General features: G+C 38.6%; 1 protein-coding gene across 1 annotated transcript in view; it reads right to left on the bottom strand.

Moving 5' to 3' along the window:
• The window catches only part of LOC139470054 (calcitonin gene-related peptide type 1 receptor-like), a 125925-nt gene that overhangs the window by 18868 nt on the left and 85912 nt on the right, over positions 1-21145 (bottom strand). Inside the window, exons 6-8 of the mRNA XM_071252342.1 lie at positions 10017-10077; positions 5460-5526; positions 5025-5107 (exon numbers count right to left, since the gene is read on the bottom strand). Coding sequence (XP_071108443.1) covers positions 5025-5107; positions 5460-5526; positions 10017-10077 — 211 coding nt within the window. The remainder of the gene's footprint in view (positions 1-5024; positions 5108-5459; positions 5527-10016; positions 10078-21145) is intronic.

The following is a 21145-nucleotide window of genomic DNA, read 5'->3' as shown; positions in this document are numbered from 1 at the left end:
CCGGTTGGGACTTTCTTGAACTTTTGGTAGGTGGTAGTGTCGGATAGCAAATTGTTGACCAGGGAATGGAACTTAGACTTATCAAGGATGACAGTGGCTCTACCCTTGTCGGCTGGGGCAATGGTGATGTCCAGGTGTTCCTCGAGGTCTTTGATGGTCTTCTTCTCTTGGGTGAGGTTTGGTGTTTGTGGTGGGGTGGTGGGGTCTTTTGAAGAATGTGGCTGACCCGGTGGCGCAAGCAGTCAGTCTTTCCACCTAGGGCGAGTTGTTGGAGGCCTTACTCCTGGTTGTGATGAAGTCATCGTAATGTCGGCGGGGCATGGTGGGAGCATATGTGAGTCTTGGATGTTGATCTGATTTTGGGTAATGGTCTTTCTGTTTTGTTGGATGGGGTGAGTGTGTTAAAGAATTATAGTCGCATCAGCATGATTTCAGCCATATAGTGATGAGACCAAGATGATGCATACACAATTTATCCATGAATACAAAGTTATATTTTGCAAACATATTTGGGCATAAGAATATCATTCATAAAGTTTTAAAACACAGGCTATAGGCAACCAGTAACACTGGTTGGTGATAGTTACATCGATCATGGTAGGATGATGTGTCTCACAGGGGGACAATAATTTTATGATACTTCAACCTAGTGGACAGAGCCTTCAATAATGTCAGTTGGTAAAATTATCACACCAAATTTAAAAACAAGAAATTAATTATTCACATGCATATTGATTATTTATTATACAGACCAATTTCTTTCAAGTAGCTGATAATGAGATGACCTCTTACACGGGAAAAGAGATCTTACAGATTTACTGTTTGATAATGTGAATCCCTTGCAATTGCAAAGTCCACACAGTGACAACCCAAGTAGGTTTGACCGATTTCTGATTTTAATTCGTGAAGTTTACTTATTCCAACCTTGGTGTTCCACCTCTTTTTCATGAGATCCCGAGTATAATTCTTGATGGTTGGTTTGAAACCACTGTACAGGATAAGAAGTGGAGAAAACGGTTTGTCAAGAGCTGTTTTAGCAGCTTTCAAATTACCTGTTGTGCCTACATGACTTGGAAACCAGCAAAAGATGATGTCAGATCGGCCAGTGGAAAGATCATTATTTAGTTCTAAAATGTCTATCATAACAGGATGATATGACGACATAAAATTCTTAGCTTGTTGGGTCAAAGCTATTAAAATATTGAGTTTGGAAAACGCAATTGTATGCTGAATTTGATTTATTTGAATGCAGTTAAGTGATGTATTGCAGTGCAAGTTTAATGCGGTGCTGTTAGAGGCAAGGTTCATCAGCCTCCACATACAAACTGTCCACGGGAGAGGTCCTTAAAGCTCCAAGACAGAGCCTCAGGCCTTGTTGATGTACTGTGTCTATTTTTTCTAAATTGCTTTTTCAGGCTCCACCATAGACAATAGAACTATAGTCTAGTGTGGAGCGTGAAGGAGGGTGGTTAGATCCCCTCCCCACATGGAATATGAAACGACTTTTAACAATTCGAGAGCCTTCCAACACTTTGCGTGTGTGATAAGAATGTGAGATGACAGTCAAATATGAGCTCCAGCAGTTTGGCCTCATCTACTACCTTGATAGGAGTACCATCTAAAAATATATCTGGATCCTTGTGAGGTTTATAATTTATGACAAAGAGTTATTTAAAAAATTCGACGCTATTTTCGTTGGCCCTTTTTAAAATTTTATTAAGACAGAGCTGTAGAGGTCCTTTTTTTGTATTCATATTCTTACCACAACAAGGAATGTTGAAATCATCATCAAAAAGTGAACCAACAACGTAATTGTTTAATTTTGGAGAGACTCGATAAATAATGTTGATGCTATTAAGTGTGACAGATAGGATGCTGCCTTCTGGAAAGCTCAGATATTGATCGAGATGATCAGACAAGGTTGAGCCCACTCATACTTGAAATTGTCTGTTGTTTAAAAATGAACTGAGGTAACCTGCCCCTCAATCCAAATTCATACAAATCTGTTAAAATACCATCTTTCCATGTTGTATCATATGCCTTATCTAGGCCGAAAAAGATTGATACAGTATGTCGTTTTTTGAACGCTTCTAAACGCACCACATGGTCAATGGTACTTGAAAACCACACTGGATGTCACCTACCAGATTAATCAATTGTTGACCATATCCTCTATGGTTTTACACACACAGGTAGTTAATAATGGTTGACAGTAACTGACAGATTGATCTGTATGATCCTGTCCAGGCCTTGGTATGGGAATGATAATAGCATTGTGCCACGAACGATGGAAATTTCCAGATGTCCATATTTCATCAAATATATCAACTAGTGTTTCCAAACATGAATTGAGTAAGTGTTTCAAGAGCTGATAATGAACAAATAATGAAAATGTTTCATTATAGTCCTCACCATTATCAGGAATAATTTGCCAAAGTTTCACCAAGCTTAAGATTTAGTTTTTAAAAGTGTGCTAACATATTTGAGAAGGTTAACTCCAGACATTGATCCTTTGAATCGTTTTCGACACCGTGGACATTGGTTTGTGAGAATTGATTTTAGACACATAGTTTCTCCAGGATTGACGTCTGTTTCGTTTAAAAGTACGTTTTGCTTTGTCACCCATGATTTTAACATTATTCAGGTTTTGCACAGTGGAATGTCGACGGAAATATATCTTCCTATTTTTCCTAGCTTGTTTACAATCATTATCAAACCATGGTTTACTTATATGGGAGTTTGCAGAGGACTTAGGAATGCTCTCGTCTCCAATGGCATTTACTTGATCTGAAAAGAGTTGTATAGGACCAGGACAATTACTGAAATTGTCAGGTTTGAGTTTTTGTGTATATAATGTTTGGAATAAAGACAAATCGGCCTTTGTAGAGCTTTTTCACCAGGAGTGGAATACAAGTGGTAAAAACTGTACTGATAGATATCAAACGGATCCGTGTTTGTAAGGTTTGTTTTTTGGAGACAAAAACTTGACGGTTTAAAATCTTGAATTAAAAGTTGTATTTCATTAAAATTGTTCTGAAGACCTCTGCAATTCCATTGATAATGTGCTATGGATTCATGGTGGTGGTGCTTCCACAGGTGAAATATCATGCGAACTTAAGGAAGACTTTGTCGTACTCCTATTGATGTCGCGTGGAGATGGAGGTACTGCCTTGTCCAGAAGACCAAAAGAGTTTTGAATCTCAATGGGGACCTCAAGACGAGAAGTGGCCTTTTGTGTTGATGTTTGCAGTTCTTTTGTTTTTGTTTTGTTTTTGTTTTTTGTTTTTTTAATAATCACCATTTTTACAGGTTTTTGGTTTGAGTGGAATCACAGACGAAAGTGTCACAGCTGGTTTTGGAAAAGAAGCAGTTGGAAGTGGCTGGACAGACTTGACCCATGTCAGATCAGTCTGGCAGTTGATAGATGCAGTGGTGACAGGAGGACGCGAGACAGCAACAGAGTAGGAGATAGTAGAAGTGGTTGTAGTAAGACCTACAGCCCTCTTCTTAGCTTCATGGTAGAGACATTTTCTTCAGTCTTTATTTGTATATTTTGTGATTCTTGTTCCCAGACAGGACATGATTTTTGTAGAAACCAAATGGTTCCTAAAGCAGTTTGCAGTCAGTGGCCTCGTGCTTGTCACCTCTGCAGTAACAAACAGCGGAGGCATGGCAGAACTTGGATCCATGTCCAAACGTTTGGCAGGTGTAGCACTGGAGTCGATTGGGGATATACACCTTCATTGCAATGTTACAGTAACCGATTGAGGGATTGATGTTTGGGCGAAAGTGAAGAGGTAGGTGTCGGTGTGTTCGACCACACCACCGTACTTTATGGTCAATCGTTTGACAGGTGTGACGGACTGTTGGTCAAATTCCTCGGTAATTTCGTCTTCAGTCAGACAGGCAGCGAGACAATGCCCTTACGAAAGTACAATGTTTTTATATCGACAAACTCTTTTAATTTAAGTAGATTGACAGATTGTTGTCTACGTGCACATTCTACAAGGAGAGGGCCAGAAGCTCTGTGACATTTGTAACCCCTCAGCAGATAACAATGATACCTTAAGAGACTGCAAACGGATTCAATTTGATTTGTTCAATGTCCCCCCGTCCTCCCCTACCCACAGTTACCCAACAGGCTGCCCAATTCGGGAACATATATATAGGTTACTAGCATATAATCAGTCACGCAACATGAACAACGGAGACTCGAAGGGGGTGTCAATCATGAGCGTTTTTGTTTCTTCTGAGAACCAAGCTTTCGGCATGTTTCTCTCAGGAAAATGCGACCTTCAACTTTGGTCGTCATTTTGTGTTGTGTTTCGGGGAAGAAGCTGCAGTAACTTTTCTGTGTTTTTTGCAGAATTTGAGGTTTAAGAAGTATTAAAGCAACACATAAGTATACATATCAACATGAAAGGTGGCAATGTTTTACACAGGCTTTTATTTATGACTACTACGCCATGTTCATCATAGGATTCTCGTAGAGCCGGGGGCATGATTTGGCATGTATTACCCCAAAATTATGTATCGTGCAATAATTCACAGTTGCACTTTATCAGTCAATACCTTTAGAAAGCTGTACCTATGGGGGTATTGGTTATCAGCTACACTTTCATCTTTAGTTAGTTTTATTAGTATTAGTGGTCAGCAAGGGCACTTTTAGGTGCTTGTGGAAGCCGCAAACTTGTTAGTTTTCTCGCTATATAAGCTTCATTGATAAAAAAGTGCAACATTTCATCATAAAGACGTGCCAAAGTTAAATGTATAGGCGTAAGTTATTTGCTCACTGTTACCTTGGTATTGTGATGTCATAGTTCTCATACATGTTATGACGTCACGTAACTATGAGTTACAATTTTCTTTCGGTTCATCATGAGACTCTTATGTGGTAAAAGTTGAAAGCGCTAGCAAATACAAACTGTGGTTACTCTAGTTTTACTCCACTTAGTTTTACTCCACTTAGTTTTACTACAAATATTATGTCAAATTAAATCACATTTGCTGTGGACTAGACATACCTGTAACTGCTGGGTTCATTAGGGTGAGACTGCAGTTGGGTCAACAATATTTTTAGGATCCCGAAGAGGAAGAACACGTTGACCTGTGATAATGCAAAATCAAAGATAGGAGCTCACGGATGTCAAAGAACTGATGGTGGCTTACAGAAATGTACATGTTTCAGAGAAGCCAAGGAACGCAAGTATGTCCGCAAGGGGTGAGAAATGTACATGTAGCAAAGGATGCAGATATGAAAAAGAGTGCATGTGGGAGAAGGGCTGTACGCCTCTTATTGAAACCATCCAAACATTTCAAGGCTGCGGATAAATGTAACAATGTGAGGAATCACACCATGGAGGATTTCAGAGAGGAAATAAGGACATAGAGAAATAAACAAATATGAACATATGTCAATAATTTAAATAGTTGTTATGTTGTATATTTAACCATCTTACCAGGATACAAAGGAGGTTTGGAACGTACACCAGCCATTCAAAGCCGCCAGCATTTTGCACCCAGCATCTGTTGTGTAAAGATATGACATTTATCTCTTGTTCATATTAAGATAGTGTGTGACAAAAGTCGGAAACAACATACTTTTATGTTTATAAAGTACAACGATTAACAAATCGTCTACTTACTTTCCTGTACAAAATTGACGTTATCAAAGTTGTTTTACATACATAATTTGAAAAGAAATAAAAGATACACTATTTCATATAAAACCGTACAAAGGGGATACTATGCTCGTCGTAAGAGGGGACAAACGGGATAGGGAGGTCAGGCTCGGTGACTTCGTTGATGCACGTCATCGAATCCGAATTATGTAGATCGATGCTCTTGATTTCAATCACTGGATTGTCTGGTTGAGACTCGTTTATTTACACACCGCCGTCGTATAGTTGTAATGTTGGAGGGGAGTTTAACAACAAACAAATAAATAATAAGCTTGGATTGTCATTTTGACACGCTCGTGGATGCGCTGCTTCGTGAACAATTTGGTTTTGTGTTTCCAGGTATGATGGTTGTGTTTTTACTATTAACTTGACTTTTGACGTAAAACAACAAACAAGCAGTATTGTCCAACTGACGCAGTATACATCACGTTATGTCAGACTTGAACACGTGTTATATACTGAACGCCACCTGTTCAATCAAAGGTCTCGTCATTGTCATATAGAATAACGTCCCTTACTTTCGTCCTTGACTTTGTATGCGATTATTTACACAAGGGTCTGCGCTCTCTCGAGATGACCATTTGAAGGGGAAATAGTGAAGTATATTTTGGCACTGTGACAGTATTTCAATTCTAGTGGACTTTAGTAGTTATAGCGTGGTAACACTACAATACTTGATTATTACTTTTATTGGATTTGAAAAAAAATGCCTTTGCATGGCAAATTTTTTTTTATTTATGTTCGGGAAGTCATATCAATCTTTATTATAAGAACAGAACGTCTACTAATAGGACACATGTAAGACTGTGCGGAAAGATGCGTGTTAAACAATGTGACCTAACGAGGTGATCATGAATTCCGTCTCAATCCTTCATGTTGTTGTTAATGTCAGCGGCTGGGAAATCCCCGTGACGTCATTGGTAAATATCCCGTTCTTTCAATCTCTAATACAAATGAGTCAGAGATACGATAGGTATCGTAACTTTGTGCGATCTAAGACATATTTAAGATAGTTTCGAAAATGTATCTTAAACTTCAGATATCTTATCTTTGGACTTAAGTTGTTAAGATTAATCTTAGTTGAAATCGTTTTGCAGGTCAAAATCCCCGTCAGCATTTATTTACAAGATGCAATCGATTGATATATTAAAAAACACGAAATTATGAAGAGCATTGTACCATGCATTGTTAATAGCATCTTGCGACGGAGCTTGGTGCACGTGCAACAGGGGCGACTGACACTGTATAAAAACAGTCGACAGAGAGTTCTCGTATTATTCAAATATTTTCGATAAGCAGGGATGTGTTTAAAGTAACTCGTAACTCGGAGCCTCGGCTCCATTATTTTTTAAGGAATGGAGAGAATGACGTCACCGATGCGTCAAGGCTACGTGACATTCCTCACGTCCGCCTTGGTTCCCGTCAGGCTCGCCATTTTGAGTCAAGTAGAAGAGGATTAGGTATATATTGGCCTCTTAGAGAGAGAGAGAGAGAGAGAGATTCTTTATTTCCTCCAGAAATTAATCCGAAGATTATACATAATTAATCAAACGTATTCACACAAGCTTATATTACCTGTACATATATACAATAAAAGACAGTAGCACCAGTGTCATGCCATTCACACAGTACAAAAGGTTAGATCAGATGACATAATCAAGGTAAGGCTTTAGTGTAAGTACATAAGCAGAAAATATCAATATAACAGATTCCCATGTAACTATATCAATACATTGTGACAAGTGAGCACCAAAGAAAAATGACAACATATCTTCTTCATCTTGTAATTCCAACTGGACATAGGTTTCAACATCAAGCAGATCAATAAAGGTTGAAAACAGTTCATTTCCTTCCTGCAGTAGAGCTTCACAATGTAATATGATGTGATTATCATAATCAAAGGCATGCTTGTTACACAATAAACAGTCCCTGGAAGTTTTGTTACGTGATGAAACTCTAACACAAAATGTTAAACTTGACCTCTGTTCTGGGTACTGATATGCTAGTTGCCATAATATATGGTGAGTAAGCTTTGTGTGTATTAGCATGAAGCGTGAAAGACCTGTATTGACAGAAACTTTTCTGCGCCACATATTTTCTTCATATTCATGAATGGTTTTATTAACCAGTTGCTTCCAGTTTCTCTTTGTAGGAAATACACCACAGCTTATATATGTACAAAGGTTGTTTCGTAGGTTATACTTGTTAAGAACTGATAATAAATCTCCACATATAGATTTAGGATTAGTTGGATTTGCAATGTATGCGCAAAAAAGATGTTTAACAAGACTGTTACAGGTTAAGTTACATAAGCGGCCAAGCAGCTGAAGTTTACAGTTATCGATATAGCCGATCATTGTCCACAGCCCAAGATTAGCAATAGTGGATTCTGATGGAGATCTTTTATCAAGTCCTTGTATAGTTCGCGCGAAATAGCGTTGAGTATTTTCAATGACATTAATGTTTTGACCCTTAATATCAAAGAGCAGTTCGCAGCCGTAAAAACTTGTTTTTAATATCATTCTTAACCAGATTTTTACACTTGTAGCTGGATGTAGCTCAGAACTGTTGAGTCCCACAGATTTTAACGAATTAATACTTTGTCTTGCTTTTTGGCAACATTTTTCAATACTTGATTTACATGACAGGTTATGCGTTAGTAGTATGCCACCATACATGACAGAGTCAGATGTTCTTATTTTTATATCACCAAGTTTGCAATTAATATTTAATCCCTTTTGTTTTGTCTTAGAGAAGACAACAACATTACTTTTTGAAGGGTTATACGTTAGTCGCCACTTTGAGGCATATGAATGTACTGTATCAAGTGCGTTTTGAAGCCCTCGTGGCGATGTGCTCACAAGAGTTGTGTCGTCTGCAAGCAAAACAGTTGGAATATCTAGACCAAATACACAAATACCACTATTTGCTTGGTATTGTTCAAATATTTTCGATAAGCAGGGATGTGTTTAAAGTAACTCGTAACTCGGAGCCTCGGCTCCATTATTCTTTAAGGAATGGAGAGAATGACGTCACCGATGCGTCAAGACTACGTGACATTCCTCACGTCCGCCTTGGTTCCCGTCAGGCTCGCCATTTTGAGTCAAGTAGATGAGGATTAGGTATATATTGGCCTCTTACGTTGTTAATGTATTTGTTTCATGACTGACAAAATTTAGCACTTTATAGCATGCATTCAATGGAGAAGAGATGTTTGTTAAGTTTGAAAGTGTAAAACAATATTTGTTTATTTTATTTACCTGACAATGACATTTGTTTGTAGTATTGTGTACATAAACTTAAAATCCCACTGAAAATCATTATACAGTGCATGTTATGTTTCAATTGTATTGTTTGTTATTCACGCATCTGTCAACAGCGATCTAAAATGATCAAGAACCGATCGAGCCTTTATAAAAGGTCAGTAAAACTTACTACATGTTTAGTAAATAAACTATTGCAGTTAGTAAATCTTTCTAGGTTCATGGTTTTCACAAAAGAAATATCTGGTTTTACAGCTGTAGCTGAAAAAAATGATTAACAAAACCTGTGTACTTTTAAATACCAGGAAAACAAAAGAGCGAAGCATAGCTGCATGGTCTTTGCCAATAAAGAAAAAGACTGACTTCACAATGTTCCAGTAAGATAAAAAGATAAAACGAAAACGAACTGCTTTCTAGCTTTCGAGATTTCTACTCCGATTGGCAAAATCAAAACAAGGGCATTCGGCCATGAAATCAAGCTGTAGGTATTTCTCTTCTCATATTGTTCAGTAGAGGTCACATAGCCAAGTCCCTACCACCTATCTATCTACCTGAACTAGTAACATATTTTCATAATTTTCTAGGCATAAAGATTCAGAGAGACTAAACAAACCTCTCCAACAAACAAAAGGGTGACTTCAACTTTCCAATCGTCCACTTTACATTTATGTCGAGCAACATTCCAGCAGCTGCAGCCTTTGATGTTTCCGTTTCATAACTTTTCAGGTACAATCGACCATGCTCATTCTACGAAGATTTCAAAGCGCGTGATACGACTATTGCTCAAGACTTGTTTGATAAAGGTTACAAGATTCCAGGTCTCACCAAAGCAAAATGTTCTGGTAGACATGTGGAGGACATTTCCAAATTTGACGCATGGGTGATATTTCTTTCAGGTGGACAATTGACTCACATGTGCATGTTTGTGACGGGTGCCACCGGTGGATCGGGATTCTATGGCATCGTCACTATTTCATAGGAAATCATAAAAACATGCTCATGAATATAGTCGGAATCTTGGTAAAGATTTCTTATGATTACGGAAATTGTTTTATTTACAGCATTTACTTACCCTTTATCCCCCCTGGCCGCTCTGATAGCCGCGTATACCAGCACTGGAAGCAGCGGGCCACCTGCAGGAGAAAACAGCATGTCATGTGTAAGTGGTCATACAAGGTGATAGTAATACCACGCGTGGCTATGTCACAGGATGTTTAACTCTCTGCAGGGCTGAGTGCACTAGTAAGCTCACTGGCAGCCTGCTACTCCAGATCACAACCATGTCGGATACTGATAACGCTCGATATCTCATATTCAATAAGCACGCACTACAGGTCAAGTACTTTCAAATTGCGAAATATATTTACTGCTTCTCTTGATCGGAAGCTCATGTGTCTGAATTCCAAAGAATGATCGCTTGTTTTTACCTTCAATGAGTCCGATGTTGAGGATAAATGTGCCAACATAGTCTTTGTGGATAAGATTATGTATGCGTTCTGGTTCCACATTGTTGTTTTCATACCTTCAAAACCCATAACTGTCCTAAGCTTGGTCTTGCCTTTATCGATATCAGTTAGTTTCAAAAGCGTTCATACACCAGCAGGTAAATGTCTCCATTTAATATTTTCTCTTGCTTTTGAAAATCATCAAAATTTGGCCAATTTTTCACGTTGTATAACATATGTCCTATGTATTTTTGTGTCTGAATGGAAAATGTAATATACGTTTCATCAAGATGCCATCTTAAATCGAGGAAACATTTTATTCTTAATCTCTGCTTTTGTGTTGGTACGGAATACTTGTTGGTATACTTGTTTTTCCCCTGTTCTATGAACCTTTTTTTTCTTATCCTCACAAATGTCACTAGTCTTAGGAGAATTTGATCGAATCTTTCGTTCCATTGTTATATATTTCGAGTTCTGACAAAACAAAACGAAACTCTTCCTAAGATATCCTACCATCGGCTGGTGCTGTTGAGATATGATTCTCAATTATATTTAACTTTGCTTCAGCCAGAACACGAATACTATCATGTTGTAATGCTTTCTTTTGCAACTGGCGAAAAATTTAATAAATATTCCTGTCAGTCCATAAATTTCCGCTGCTACTGCCTTGTCAAGTACGATTGGTACAGCGATTATTGTTCGCACCAACCCCGATGTTAGTTGCTATAAGTGCAGTGTCAACTCCATCAATATCATTCACAGCTCTGTTATACTTATTATAGATTAGTCCATTTATTTTCATTAGTGAGGACAAAATTGTACTAAGTGCTTTCACTGGGTTCCCTGGCTTCAATATCATTTAAATCTCCTAGAGAGACAGTAAGTGCCGTAAAAGTAGCTTTCCGAGTGTATATACCATCTTGTTAGTGTAAGCATATAACCTGTCTTCAATCCCTGGTTTATCAAATCATTCAGTGTCTCTAAAATCAGCAAGTGCAATCGTATGACATTGTATAATGACCCTGCAGCATCACTCATTATGTGTGATAAGAAGTGCCACACTCAAATATCCTCCATGCACAGGGTGATGTTTTATATTGAATACAGAAACTTTGAGCTCTATAACAATACTTTGTCTTAAAGTCTTATACAGTAATGGTGAGGAAGATGATGTACTACCACTATTGTACTTTTCGTCTTTAACTGCATGGAATAGTCCTAAGCAGAGTTGAAGGACTTTTACATTAAATATTAACTGATGAACTAATCTGAGGATCATGGATGCACAGCTCTTGATAGGGTACTTTCTTTGGATACCACTTCTTTTCTTGTAAATCCAAGTGTATTTGCTCAGTCCCCAACATGTTTTATAATATGTTTTCCACTGTTTAAAGCCAGTGTTCCACTTGACTCATCTTGTGTAATACTTGCTATATTTAGCTTATTACACTATGCATACACTATAATATCCATCAGATATAGTATGACGTTCTTTATCTACTGATAACTTATTATTACCTCCCACAGTAGTTACTAGTATACTGGTCCGCTGTGGGTAGTAATTATTTCACAGAGACGAATTTCAAGCTGTCCCATTGAATTAGCAAGCGCACGAAGCAGTTGTTATTCCCAGGAGTGTAACGTACACATTAAATACAAAAAGACACTAATTATAACTTCAACATGGAGCAACATAGAATGTTTTGTTCCGAAAATAGTATAGACGCAACTATCCTTACACACCCAATGATTTGAGTTGATGACTCAGTCTGAAACTCAATTCCCTGATACCTTTGGATAATACACGGTCACAGTAATATACCTTCCAACAGTACATGTTTTGTTCTCCAATCCAATTACATCCAATAATCCTTACAATCGGCGGGCAAATGAACGTGAAGATCCGGGGTAAAATAATTCTTCGGCAACCCCTGCTTGCTGTGAAAGGGGACTGACTATGCTTGTCAAAGAGGCCACTAACGGAATCGGGTGGTCAGGCTCGCTGAGATGGTTGATGCATGTCAACCTATCCCATTTGCAGGGATCACTATTCATGTTGTCAATCACTGGATTGACGTTCCAGACCGTCATATAGCTGGAATAATGCTGAATGCGGCTAAACAACAAACAAACAAAACAAAGCATACGAACGTATTTGAGGTGATGTTGCTATTTCTACGAGTATACTGATTGGCGTCAGCAGGGAGCTAACAATGTGATAGGTATTTCATAAGGTGTCACAAGCTCTGTTAAAGAAGTCAGCGATGATTTACTGAAAAGGAACATAGTTCGACAGGACTTTGCTCTCTCAAATAATGAGTGGAGAGATGATCCTTTGAAATTTAAGGAAGATGTTGCTTTCACTGTCCAAAAGGTTGAGCAACTGATGTAAAAAGATTCAGCTGACGTAGCCGATGCTGTTTCACTTATATATAAATGAGGTCCATTGACTTGGCCAAAACTGTAACAAGTTGACTTGGTCGTGAGTTTATTGGCTCTGTCTCACAACGTTGTGTGAAACATAAAGAAGAAAAAAGACGAGGTGAAGGTGGTAATCATAGAGCACAAGGTGTATTAAAGCGATTTAATCGTACTCTTGCAGAATTCTTATTTGGTCATCAGTATGCTGAGGAGATGATGATGGCTGATAAGCTATTAACTGAATGGGTGATTAGATTGCCAGCAGTTGTTAAGGTGATGAGTAATGAAATGACTCGGTTAATAGGTAGGAAACCTGCTTATCGGGTCTATCCCTATTTTGAGAGGAAGAACACAGAAGAGAGATAATTGAAGAGTTTGATAAAGACCAAAAATGTATTACGAAATGGGAAGAGTGTTTAATATATGATTATTGACACGACAAAACAATACATCATTGGAGCCTTGTATCAGTGAGTCTATATTTTAACAGAAAGTGTATATATGCTTTATATATACCCTCTGTTAAATAAGTTAAATATATCTATCTAAATATTCACAGTGCTGCCAATACAAATTATGACAGCAGATGATATATCATCATGTACGGATCAGAGGCTTGTAGTTACCGCTAAAGGATTGCCGGTTGGCCACTGAAGTATAACATTGTGCGGGATACTGCAATCTGACCATATATGTGTCGTAACGCGATACATGGCAGTCTGACAGTGGAGTAAAGATAGTACGCATTCTGTTAGTCGGAACTTGACCCTCGGACAGCAGCTAGGCCGGTTGGCCCTCTTACGCCTACGACAGGCTAACAGCATGGATATGATGTATCTGCATACTATCATAGAATAAATGTTGTGATCCACAGACGTCTTATGTTATCAAAAGTATCCGGGAGCGCACCAACGTCTACCTAGGATACTTGCTACCAAACACAAACATCGTCTCATCTCCATTTCAGAACACGTGGTGGAAGTTCGGTCATATACATATTTGAAGTAATATGTGATAAAACTATGATACGTAAAAATTAGCACTTCCAACACCAAAACATAATTTTGGGAATAGATCTGAATGTAAGTTTTATCGTGAGAAATCCGAGGCAGCGATGGATATGCCTGTACAAGTACACGTGTATGGACTGTCAACAGTAAGGTTAATCAACCAATGATTGCTACCACGTACTAATGAGGCTAGGGTCTGTGATGTCTACAATTAGTTCCATCATCAATAGAGGCAGCTTTAGAACCATAAGTACAGTATCTGTTGATGATCATGTATGCTGGAATGAGAAGCTGTATGTCGTTGGCAATTCCTGCTTGGAAAGGGCTACATTAAAGCGGACATAAGGAGAAGACACTGTTACCGTCAAATCTAATTCAGCTGTGAAATCCTGTCACTAGCTTTAATGTAAACTTCAGCGGTACAAATGGACTTAAATGAATGTCAATTTCTCATCGCGCGTATGCCCAGCATGGTCTCGCGCGGCGTTTAGCAACATTGCAGCAGTATCGCACTATCGTATAAATAGGCATCATACATTGCGTGTCCGTGTTTTCACATATGCAGGTACATGTATATGTGTTGTGTAGGGGGCGTTTTTACTAAGTACCCTAATAAATGTAACACAACAGATAAACTATAATAACATGCAACCGTCCAGCTGGTCATTATTGAGATGTTTTTAAAGATTTAACATTACATTTAAAAAGTCATACATGTAGAGGGATACAGGAGATATTCAAAAGAAATAACAGAGGCATCATCTTCATAAACCTACACATTGATACACTCATACTTGGCTATGCAGAAGGCAAGTAGAGTTTCATAATGAACAGCTACAAATACAGAGCAAAACGTATATTAATTCATTGTTTTTCATAACACATAATAACTGTAAATCAAAGATCTGATATAAACAGAAACTATTAGCAATGGGAGAAAAGTACACTTTCAGTAAGACAGGCATGTTTGGATTTCGATTTAGAACCACCATACTATTCCTGCACAATTCAAGCTTCTTATTCATTCTTGTTTATGGAGGGATGACAAAAAGGCATAGCAGGGTACGAGGAGGTCGAAGGTTTCAGGTAGATAAAACATCAAATGTTACAGTTTGCTATAACATATTATTTCGCATGCCACATACCTGCCGCATATCAAATTTCGTAACGATCCAAGCAGCAATGGCTAATTACAATATTTGGTTGGATCTAAATCATGTGAGCAATTTCCAAAGAGCAATTGTCATTGTTGTATGAAACATACAAATGTGCCTACGAAAGGTTATTGTATGTTCTTCCAAATACCACACATTTACTACATAAAAAGTGTCTTTGGCTGAGTAATAGGCCATGGCGCACACCACAGCTGGAGATATTGAAGCATGATTTGAGCGTCACAGGTGTTGCAGTTGAGAGGAGAGAACACTCCCAATACGGCTGTCGTGACGGAATTATATCAGCACGTTTTGAAGACATCATAGCTGCGGGCATTCGTGCAAAGGATTGTTTCATATATAGGTCTATGGATGCCGAAATTGTAGTGAGTGAGTGAGTGAGTAAGTGAGTGTGGTTTTACGCCGCTTTTAGTGATATTCCAGAAATATCACGGCGAGGGACGCCAGAAATGGGCTTAAATATTATACCCATGTAGTGGATAGGAACCCGGGTGTTTGGCGTGACTAGCAAACGCTTTAACCAATAGACTACCCGAGCGCCCCATCGAAAATGTTAACGACGGACAACGAAATGCATTTTAAGGATCTGAAAGGGTCAAAGGTCTAAAGGTCAATCAAGATCGCAAACTAAAAGAGGCAGTAAACGGAACGTATGTTGAGCCCCACTACTTACTTCACAAAAGCGCGCGCGCACGCACGCACGCACGCACGCACACACGCACACACACACACACGCACGCACACATCATCATCATCTATTCAGTTGAAGGTTGTCAGGTTCGTCATGCCTTTAACCTGTGAGGCAAAGGAAATTAAAGATTCCTGTGGTCCATTAGGCTGTAACCAACTTAATGTTCGATGTGGTGATGTACTTTTTTTTCTCAGAACTAATTTCAAACTGTACAAAACATACTGTCTCTTAGTTTGTATGCGCATCTGGCTGTAGCGTTTTCTTTTTTCATCCACTTGTAAACTAAAGTGATTGACTAAACCTCTGAAAAACATTTTGTCCAATTAGTTCTTAATATTAACGGTGAACATTTGGGTTAAAGGCCGGGATCTGAACATGAAAAACCCATGGGTTTCCAATTAGCCTCTGATTGGCTACGTCTCTGCTGGGGTCTTATTTGTCTGTAACAGACAGGTCAGTAACGGCTATAGGAGCCGTGCAGGCTTAAAGGTGCAGCATGGCATATATTACAAACGTAAACACGAGTGGTTCATAGTTAATTTAGAAATGTAAACTCGAGATTAAAATCTCATTTGTGTTAAAGCATACAGCATTTATATTTTATAGTTGAAATGGTAAGGCTAACACAAGTATCTGCAAAAGATCGTCTTTTTTTATAAATAATACAATACAATATTAGAGACCATGTACACATATTACATGAAATACTACATTTATAATACCCCAGACCATATATTGCATAAGAGACTAAAACTGTATGTGTGTAAATAGTAAACATATAGTATACATAGTAGACATATGACCATACAAAGAAACAGTTAAATATTTCATATCCTATTCTATTTATTAACTGTTAAAAATGTCAGTTATTGTAATATATTTGATATCTAACGGCAATATTCACAATATAAAAAATATGTCTTATTTAATGTATACTGTACATACATTTCTAGACTAACAATTAGTCTTTGAGATCATATATTACACAATACCCTTCTCGACTCTAAAAATATAAATAATGATGTACTTTATCCCGTGGAATAGAGCTCGCTAGAGCTGGATAATCTTGCTTTTGTATAGTTTCTAGATATTTTTTTTGATAATATATATACATATATATATATATATATATATATATATATATATATATATATATATATATATATATATATATATATATATATATATTCCAGTCATGGTGCAGGACAAATACTTTTCCTGTGATCTGATATCAAATGAAATGAGTTACATTTTAATATCTTGATTTTTCAAGTAATGAAGATTAAAAAAATGTACCTTCCATCATTGAATCATTAAGCTTGTATTACATATTACTATGTGAATGCATATAAACATATATATTCAAACGTCAGCGTAAAACGTTCTGGGAAACACAGCTGTAGGTTAAGCTATCATTCCCACAAATGTCTCTTATATGGTTGATCTTGTTGGTTTGGTAACCATGTGCGAACTAATGTGAATACACAATGTGGCATCAAATCACGCTTGTCTGGTTCCACTCCCTACAAAATGTTGGCGATATGCATGTCTCTCCAATGCCAATAGGGGGCACGGGTAGCCAAGTCGTCTAAGGCGCCGCGATTCGCTGTGCAAAGTTGCGTCCCTTGGGCACGCCAGAAACCTATGATTGTGGGTTCGAATCCCGGTTCGCCCCGATTATGTTTCTAGGTTTGTCAGCACACCTGTCATCCTCATCACACCTGCTTGTTCAGTGGGTTGTTTATACAAGATTTACATAAACAATGTTGACATTCGTCCTCTTCCGCTCTGTGCTGGACAACGAATTCTTGCTCATCATCATGTACATCATCTGATGTTACTGATATATCAGCAGCTGATGGCACAGCCACTACACTGGGCACCTCTATGATATCCCAGTCATGGTGGTGAAACAGATGGTAAATAGTCTCGCTGTGTAAAAGGGTTACCATTAATGTCGGGGACTGATGTTCGGATGCTTCCTCTATGTCAATAGTTGTAGATCAATGAGTGCATGTTACAAGAATTCTCCACAGCGTACAACTGACAATAATTTGCAATAGACAGCTGCCCTAGGGACGTCAATCATTAAATTAGAAACAAATGAGTGGCTCCAAATATTTCCTCGGTAATGGTAGGTGCCGGATTTTTGCCATTGTGAGGTAAAGTCCCGGTCAACATTCTCCTTCCAATGACACACGGCTAACTGAGAACGCATATTACAGATATCATGAAAATGACAATCTTTTGTCTTGGAACACATTCATCACATTATTAAAACTTTCAACATTCAATCAATCTTTATTTCACATACCTAAAAGCCACAGGCCTATAGTACATTACGTATTGTCCAGTAGTGAATGTCTTCAGAATGATTGTTCTTATAATGTTCCACAATATTTGATAGTGAAGATCTCAGTTGGGCAATGTCACCATTACAATTCCGCATGACACAATGAAAATAGGTTGCATTTGGTTGGACTCGGTCTGACAGTTACCCATGCCACGTGCTCCATTGTTCGGAGCGAGGCCCAGTGGATACAGTAGTCAATAAGTTGGTAACAGCTTTCTCACCATGCCATAAGTCATTTTGGTTTGTCGCTGATCCAGTATGCCAAACAAATTTATTGATTGACAATTTGCGGTCATTGGTGTGCACATTTATTGGGACATCCTTTTCTTCCAAATAGTTGTAAATTCTCTCAATTCCAATACGTTCATGTCTTTGAGATACTTGATCGTGTTGTTTGGCGAAATGCTCACACACTAATACTTTGTGACTAGTATCTCCAATAGCAACCACGCTTCTGTCCTAGTCATGCATCCATCAAACAAGCTAAGTTGAGCATCGGACATGATGTTAATCCCATCTAAATGTTCATATCCAGCTTCTTCTTCCAATAACGCTGTGTCACAAGAATCTTCCAACTCGGATTGAACAATATTCTTATAAGAATCCATTTGCTCCTTCCTATATCTTTGTGTGAGACTTCCAATATCGGCAGCTGAACATAATATTTTACACTGCAGAGGTATGAGACCACTCTATAAAATGCAGAGAACAGCGCACTTTTATCGTAACAGTATGTCCTTTGTATAACCAACAACAAAAGTTCCTGTGACACCAATAATTTAGTTTATTTTTCAAACAAGTAAAGTTTGGTTTTTCAATATTGTAGTACATGCATGGAATCAAGTCACAAAAACGCAACTGCTACAGAAAAGCATGCATTCCATGCAAAAATTGACTTTTATGCAAACCCCATGCATTTTATTACCCAAGAATGGGTATTAAAACATGTGCGTTAACGGGATTCCATATGCATTGTTAGCATCGTGCTGACAACAACCACTCAGAAAATCAACAAAATTACGCAATTATTCAACATTACGAAATGCCAAGCCTGTCCGAAAATGAGCGTCTGCGAGCCATTGGTATGCTTGAAGCAGGATCAAGTCAACATGATGTTGCAAGACATCTTAACGTCCACAGAAACACCATTTGGTGTTTATGGCAACGTTAGCAACAGGCGAATGCAGTAAGAGACCATCCTCGGAGTGGCAGGCCACGCGTAACCAATAATCGACACGATAACTGAATTCGAACCGCCAGACGTCCCATTTTGACAGGAAACCACCGTCAAGCACGTCTACAGTGGTGCAGACAGCGTTTACGCTGAATGGCCATGCAGTGGGGACAAGTTCTATCCACTGAGGAGTCTCGTTTTCATTTCAGCCACATGCGATGGACGGATTCGAGTGTACCGACGTCTAGGTGAACGTTACGTCAATCATTGTGTCATGGAAGAAGAACGGTTCGGGGGCGGCAGCGTGATGGTATGGGGTGGGATTACAGCAAGATAGAGGACCCGTTTGATAGTGGTAGGGGAAATCTCATTGGACAGTGCTACCTCGACGAGATCATCGGCCTTGTTGTTCTGGCTGTCTGACTGAGAGGAGGAAAATCAAATTTAGATCACAAATAAACCATACAATAAACAAACACACGATGACTATTAAATCCAGAAAGTACGTATGAGACAGATTAATACATAACATTCAGGTCTCATAGAACACGTTCATCCAATACATGTTCACACTATCAATATGTGAAGCTCAGTAACAAAAAAAAATTAATATCTGTCATACTGTCAGACAGTCGCTCGATGACTCCACTCTGTAAATTTACACACAAATCACATATCTCTTGTTGTGATGCATATCTTTGATAACCTCCACGTTATTTATTAATATGTCGTGATTTGACACTGATGTATAATTATATAAATCTGTTACATTTGAACCACTCAATTATGGCGTATGTTCCTTCTATATGGCACGTGCTTAGAATTATCTCTGTTTCCGTTAGAAGTTGCAATATGTAGATAATCGGTTATAGGAGTGTCTGTCCTTGATGTATGTGATGTGAAACACATTTCTGGTGTCCCCCGCCGTGATATTGCTGGCATATTGCTAAAAGCGGCGAAAACCCCACCCACTCACCTAATCACTTATTGATGTATGTGAAGTCAAACCCAAATGTTATTGTCAACATGTCAAAAAAATAAGAATCGGTTACAAAATGTACTGCCATGGATGGAATTATTTCAAATGGCAAGATTCAATACGAAAAGCACTCCTGCCATATTCAAGTGAGTCAGTCTCATCCTGACACCTGCGCCTGGTGAAGGCCGACAAAATGTCGAAAAAAGGCCTGTGGAATACGATTTCATATATGAGGAAAGCTAAGATAGATTTTCTGCAAAGTTGTAGGAGGATTGCGAAGCCGTCGCAAACGTCGTTCCATGTCATCCCAGACATGTTCGACTCGTTACAACTCATGGGATCGTGCAGGCCAGGGTGACACATAAACATTGTTCGACGTCAGATACAGCTGTACAACTCTAGCAACATGCATATTGTGTTCTTGTCGTCATTATTGACGTGCTGTCCACTGCAGATGATGTCTGCTCCACTGGAGACGTCGTCGTTGATGTTCTGCAGTCAAAGGCTTCAGGCTGGGTGCCTTGCACTTTTGCCATCGATGTCGTCGCGGATACGCCTCTGTTGTCATGGTTGCTGTCTGAAAATTGTGTCGTTCATGCCTAGTTCGAATTTCTTGGTGAGGGGTTGTCACGTGTGGGAGGTAGCTACAGTGACGGACACCGGGTGTCCTATTAATGACGTCGCCATAAGTGTCATAAGGTGTTCCTGTAGACGTTGAATTGGCGTGCAACGTTACGCTGCGAGACATCGCATCAGGTAAGACACAATATCAAACAATATATTATGTATGTGTTGGTAGTTAACCATGTGCATGTTCTTTCGGTTTTTACGAAACCTGTTTTTAAAATACGGAAGTTGATATACATCATTAAATATTTATGCCGCCATTAAAGAACTGCCAATTCGAAAGGTCAAACGTAAGCGTTAATTTACCGGCGATATGTACTACCTTC

This window comes from Haliotis cracherodii, unplaced genomic scaffold (genome assembly GCF_022045235.1).
Source record: "Haliotis cracherodii isolate W230 unplaced genomic scaffold, xgHalCrac1.p SCAF_20, whole genome shotgun sequence".
Lineage (NCBI taxonomy): Eukaryota > Metazoa > Mollusca > Gastropoda > Lepetellida > Haliotidae > Haliotis > Haliotis cracherodii.
This window is presented reverse-complemented; position numbering and strand designations above follow the sequence as displayed.